Genomic DNA, 5,947 nt, shown 5'->3' with positions numbered 1-5,947 from the left:
CCTTGGTGAAAATAAGTGGACAACTACTATTTGCAACCTCTGCAGTATCTTCTTTAAAGGATTAGTTCACTGTAAAGGTGCAATATGTAAGAACTTTGCAGTAAAATATCCAAAAACCACTAGGCCAGTGTTATATATTTTGTTCACTTGAGTACTTACAATATCCCAAATGTTTCCAACTATTTGTAAATCGTGAGAAAACTGCAATTTTTTTACCAAGGCTCCGGGATGTGTGAGTCGCCGCCTGTCAATTGCGTCACATCCACGTTAACCCTCGGTTTCCGGTTTTATTTTGTAGAAACCATGGAAACACCAAAGACATTTTAATATATTACACATTTTAATAGACAAGGGAACAACTGTTTTAATATATTTATAGACAGAAAACTACTTGTTGTTATATAGCTCAACACGTTTAGTCTTATTGTTTAAATCTATTTTTCTTGATTTTTTGCGAGTACCATGCTTTATCATGCCTCAGAGAAAAACACTATTTTGTGAAGTAGCTAACATAGCATAATCAGATGCAGCTTTATTTTTAGTAACAGTAATACAGAATTTTCTCCATCATACAATGCGTTTTAAAATTAATTAATTGCCATTTATCAACACAAGCCATCCAGCATTTAATATGATATTCTAAAATCGATCTTACTGCGGTGTGTAACAAGTGTCTCACAGCAGCCACCTGAGCGAACGAACAGAGTAACGTTATAACATCATTTTCAATACACTTAAATGTATCTAATATGATAAACAGAGCTGTTGCCTCATACTCATGACCAGAAAAGCGGAAGCGGCGCCGGCGACTGTGGCATAATAAAGGTTCTGCTGCTCGCGGCGTTGCATTTGTTTCTCGTTAACAATCGCTCCAGCGGCCTCGTTCAGCTCCCACAACACTTGGTCCTGCTCTGCTTCATACTACAGTAAAGTTAATAATCGCATTCATGAAAATGATTTCTTCCCAAGTCCTATCCCGATTATTTTCCACTGGCTGTGAGGTGAAGACCACATGTCCCAAGATTCCGCGCTCAAACTTGGCATCATCAAGCTACGCCCATGTTTTGAATAGGCCTCTAGCAACCACTAACGGACAGAAAATCCTATATATTGCACCTTTAAAATGAAAATTACCCCAAGCTTTAGTCACCCTCAAGCCATCCTTAGGTGTATATGACTTTCTTCCTTCTGATGAACACAATGAGTTATATTAAAGGGGTCGTTAATTATGATTTAACTTTTTTTAACTTTAGTTAGTGTGTAATGTTGCTGTTAGAGCATAAACAACATTGCAAAGTTATGATGCTCAAAGTTCAAAGCAAAGGGAGATATTTTCTTTTAAAGAAATCGCTTTTTAAGGACTACAACAAACAGCTGGTAGGGACTACAACAAGCTTCTTCCTGGGTTGGTGACATCACTAACCCTAAAATTTACATAAACCCTGTCCCCGAGAACACGCAACATTGTAATAATGTTGTAATTGTAATTGTTGTAATTGTAATGTACATTGTAATAATGAGAAAAAAAGGTATATTAAGCAAAACAAATATGCGTGTGCTAGAGAGATCCAAATGTACAAACAAATAAAAAGGCAAATTCATGAAACAAACAAACTACCAGCCTTCTCCAGTTTTTCCAGTTCTGTCTCTCTTGGTTTCTGTACACAAAAGAGGGTGTCACTGGTCATGCTGCATTCATATCATGCTCTTTTAGTGACAGTAAACTAAAGTCAGCACTAGGAATGACAGCAGAAATGTGTAAGACAAAATAGAGAAAACCTTTAAATAGATCGGAGTTAACTATATTTGTTTTGTTTTTCTCTGTGTGTACTATTTTGTTCATTTTCAGAGGGAAAGTAATTCACTCATCTGGTGTGATAACTATCCTCCTGCGTCTCTGCGTCTCATGACACGACAATCAAGATAATTGATAAAAATGCTGTTTTTATTTACTTGCTTATTTTCTGGAGAAAGTAAGTGCTTTTTTTCTGTTCTATCAGCTGTATTTACTAACACTGTTAATAAACCAACAAAATCCGAAAGGCAAATTTTTCTGCGGCTCATGAAAATGGGTGGCACTGGAAACTCCACGTTCCTGTTCTGCATTCTTCCTGTGCTCTTTCACTGGTAATGAACTGAAGTCATGACATGACAGTGTATAAATATTTAAAGACAGCAGGAATATATGTTACTTCATTCAGAGAAATGATTCACTTGAGGATCAGGATCCAGAACACAATGTTTTCCAGAGGAAAATCTTATACTCATGTAAGTTAAATTTAATCATTGTTCAATTATTTTTTGTTCATGTTTATTTATACAGTGCTTTTATAAAAAAAAATAATAATAATAGGTGTGAAAAATTATGCAGCTCTTTTAAATTTGAGCCTAAAACATTTTTTGTCTGATGTGACTCATTGGTTAAATTCTCTAAATCATGGCTGATGCAAGCTGAATAAATGATCCTTTTTATTTTATCTCTGAATATCATGAATGTTGTGTTGTTCTATTGATGACAAACAGATCGTTGTCGATACAATGACTTACAGCAGAAACAATTTGATTGATGGTGAAGATTCAGAAGGTCAACAGCCATTATACAAAGATTCCCTGTAAGGCATGTGACAGTCAACTTCAACCTCTCCCTTATACTCAGTATTTCTGAATATGCTTGAATATACTTGAGAACGATTAACAAAATGTCTGGTGCGCATGTCATTTCACATGGTTGCTTTCGTCAGAGCCCGGCATGACATAGTGACAAGCGCAAGAATTTCTTTGTTTGAAAAATTGTGTCATCTTAATTTATGAAATATTTGATAGGCTATATTTTAATACACTATACTGAAAGTAATATTAGAGCATCATGATCATCAGGTATGTTCTGAATGAAACAGTTTGAAAAAGCATGTTGTACTTCTCCGGTACTGCTGAAGCTTGTTTACTGCTTGTGTTTGGCCTGATTTGTTTTGAACCTCAACTGCTTCACTTAAACTAGCTTTAACAGAACATTTTTTTGACATTGCCAATACTTTAAATGTGGATTGATTAACAAATGGTAAACAGGTTGATCTGCAGGGAAATAGCTTTAACTTTGTTTTGATTTAGCCATTAGCAATTAGCATTAGCATTTTTACAGCCATCTTGAATCTCATTGCTTGTGTAATTAGATTTATTTGATAGTAATTCTTTTTCTTATGGTATTCTTATGGTATCTTATGGTAATTCTAATTCAAGGAATTCAGGTTTTACCAGTAGAGTAAGGCAGCTTTAAGAACATTTACTGTTAAACTGTAATATTTACAGATGAGGTTAGCATACAGGATGATGACGCAACATCCAATATATTATATATAAAGGCCTATGCTTTTTTTTTTTTTTTTTTTAAACAGACTATGAATTCAGATTAAAATGCTTCCACTCAATTATCATATAGTAAATGATGAATAATGAATGTGTTTAAAATGTATGGAATTATTAAATATTAACTCCATGAATTACAGTAATTATTTATTAAATGACAAAGACCAAAGGATCTCATTTTAACAGTTCATTTTAAAAGAAAACAGATCTGAATTAATTACTTTGTGAGGCTTTATTCATTAAAGAACTTACAGGAAATTATTTTTCTGTTTCTGCAGTTACTACTTCATCTGTGTATTTGCAGTGCTGATAAATAAAGGTGAGAACAAAAACTGAATTTAAAAGATTAATTCATGCCACAGATCGCATGTTTACAGTTACAGTTTCTTCAGTGTCTCTGCAGGAAACAGTAGAGGGCTTTATCGGCGGTTCTGTTGTCCTGCCGTGTTCTTCCTCTGAACGTGCTCTTAAACTTCAAGACATTGATGTGCATTGGAGACACAATGGCAGCAAGATTGTGTATGATATAGTCAAGGGTCAAGATTCACTAGAGAGACAGGACCCACGGTACAAGAGTCGAGCTGAAACTTTCCCTGATGAGCATCTGAGAGGAAACTTCTCCATCAAACTCCACAATCTCACTCATGATGACGCAGGAAAATACATCTGCTTCATCAAACACTCATCTGAACAGAAGATTGTACAGCTGATCATCAAGGGTGTGTAAAAATGGTCTAATAATACACAATTAAAAAGTTGGTGTTCACTAGTGATGTTCCAGTCTGAATTATAGACAGATCTGTTGTCTTTATCACAGTGCAGAAATGTTTTTTTTTTTTCTTTACTTTTATGTTGCAGAATCAACAGCAGAAAAAGAAAACAAATCAACCGACCAAGGAAACAAAGGAGAAGAAACAGGAGCAGATGTGGAGACATCATCAACATCGCTCTGGGTTTACATTGTATTACTTGTATTATTAGTGCTTATTGCCGGTTTCTTCATACTCTCAAAAAGAATTAAATCTGCCTTAATACCTTCTGAAGAACAAAGAACAGAGACAGAAATGACAAATCAGGTCTAAAAGTTTCCATTTTTACTTTCGCTAACTTTTTTTGACTGTTTTTTACATTCAGTTCAATTATTACAACTTTCATTAGTTCATTATGGTGTAAAATACACTGTTTTGTGGTGATATATTCTCACCTTATGCACTGCATTGTTGAGATTCTGAAACAGTAAAATAGGAAACATTTTTGCTAAAGAACAAATGAGTCTGTCAGCATGTTGCTGCCTTAACATTTCTGTACCTCAAGTGTTCTTTTATCATGTAGTGTTTGCCAGTATGCATTTTGTATTCTTTGTGTAATATTTTGTTTGTTAAATTTTCATTTACTAAATCTGATTAATTCCTGTAGTCACATCATTGAAAGTTTTATTTCACTGTTCATACATTGTGTTCACAAGATAAACCAGATAAAACATTGTGTTTCAGGGCTGTAATAATTATAATATCTGTCCATAAAACCACAGTCAGAGCTTCATGAGAATGTAAAATTGTCAGTTTTCTCAAGTACTTTCGGAGAAGCAAAGAGTCTCATGGTTCATTGTGTGATCTCTTTATGTACAAGATACAATAAATGTGTGGATGAAATATTCAGATGTTGGTGTTCAGATCATTTGCATGTATAAGTTATAAGATTTTCACTAAAAGTAAATGTTTACTCATAATCAAACCCATTATAGGCCTACTTTTCACATATTGCTGACAGTGCACTCATCACAGTCTACCTTGTTCTTGGTGTTGAATATACTGTTACCTTGAATATTTTGATTTGTACAATAACTATTATATCATCTCACATCTTCTCAGCAGAAATGTGGCCCCTCAGGGGGATTGTTGTGAACCCCCAACATACCACAAAACCCTGTACTTAGTCCCACTTTTCCCTCCACTAGTGATGACCTTGATGATAGAAACTTTATTGAATATATTAATAACACATCAATTTATCTTTATTCACTGGGACATTTAAAGTGCCGGTCAGCCAGGCTCTACTGGTTATCTCTGCTCACTTCAGACAATGCAACTGGTCCCATCAAGATAATGTCACGTTTTTATGTAGCCTATATTTTTTTTAGGATAACTTAACATCATTTGTATTGTGGGATGACCACAGGCCCCACTGGTCAGAAGATTGATTTGGTCCGCTGTCCAGCTCACTTTCATTTATTTAGCGTATTTAGAATCTTTGTTATTAATTTTATTATTACTATTATTATTACCTGCCCGATGTGCACAAGTAATTTCTGAATTTGGCATTTAATTTAGCCTACGCTATCATCTCTGGCGAACGATTTCTGCATGCAAAAGAAAAACTGTACATGAATGTGTGGCATTTCTTGATGGATCTTTGCTCTAAAGATGTGCGTCTCTGTGTCAGATAAATTATATTTTAGACAATTATGTTCCTTCTCCGCATATTGAATGACGTTTTCTAGCATATTTACTTGAACTTCGCTAGTAGGCTATATGATTTAACTTATTTCAGAGGTGGCAAAAATTAGAATTTAAAATGGACTGAG

At 34.6% G+C, this 5,947-nt stretch overlaps 1 protein-coding gene across 1 annotated transcript; it reads left to right on the top strand.

Annotated features, from left to right (window-relative positions):
* Positions 1-2,525: 2,525 nt before the first annotated feature.
* On the top strand, positions 2,526-5,004 carry LOC127520010 (T-lymphocyte activation antigen CD86-like). The gene is made up of 4 exons (XM_051907730.1): positions 2,526-2,877; positions 3,642-3,682; positions 3,756-4,082; positions 4,222-5,004. The coding sequence occupies exons 1-4, from the start codon at positions 2,867-2,869 to the stop codon at positions 4,443-4,445; spliced, it is 603 nt and encodes a 200-aa protein (XP_051763690.1). The 5' UTR covers positions 2,526-2,866; the 3' UTR covers positions 4,446-5,004.
* Positions 5,005-5,947: the final 943 nt, after the last annotated feature.

This window comes from Ctenopharyngodon idella, chromosome 10, assembly GCF_019924925.1.
Source record: "Ctenopharyngodon idella isolate HZGC_01 chromosome 10, HZGC01, whole genome shotgun sequence".
NCBI classification, from domain to species: domain Eukaryota; kingdom Metazoa; phylum Chordata; class Actinopteri; order Cypriniformes; family Xenocyprididae; genus Ctenopharyngodon; species Ctenopharyngodon idella.
The sequence above is the reverse complement of the archived record's forward strand: the minus strand, read 5'-3'. Positions and strand labels throughout refer to the sequence as shown.

Bases quoted from the DNA above. Each gene is read 5' to 3' on its own strand.
- LOC127520010 (XM_051907730.1), top strand. The intron at 3,683-3,755 runs GTGAGAACAAAA...CAGTTTCTTCAG, and splicing joins TGCAGTGCTGATAAATAAAG to TGTCTCTGCAGGAAACAGTA. The intron at 4,083-4,221 runs GTGTGTAAAAAT...TTTATGTTGCAG, and splicing joins TGTACAGCTGATCATCAAGG to AATCAACAGCAGAAAAAGAA.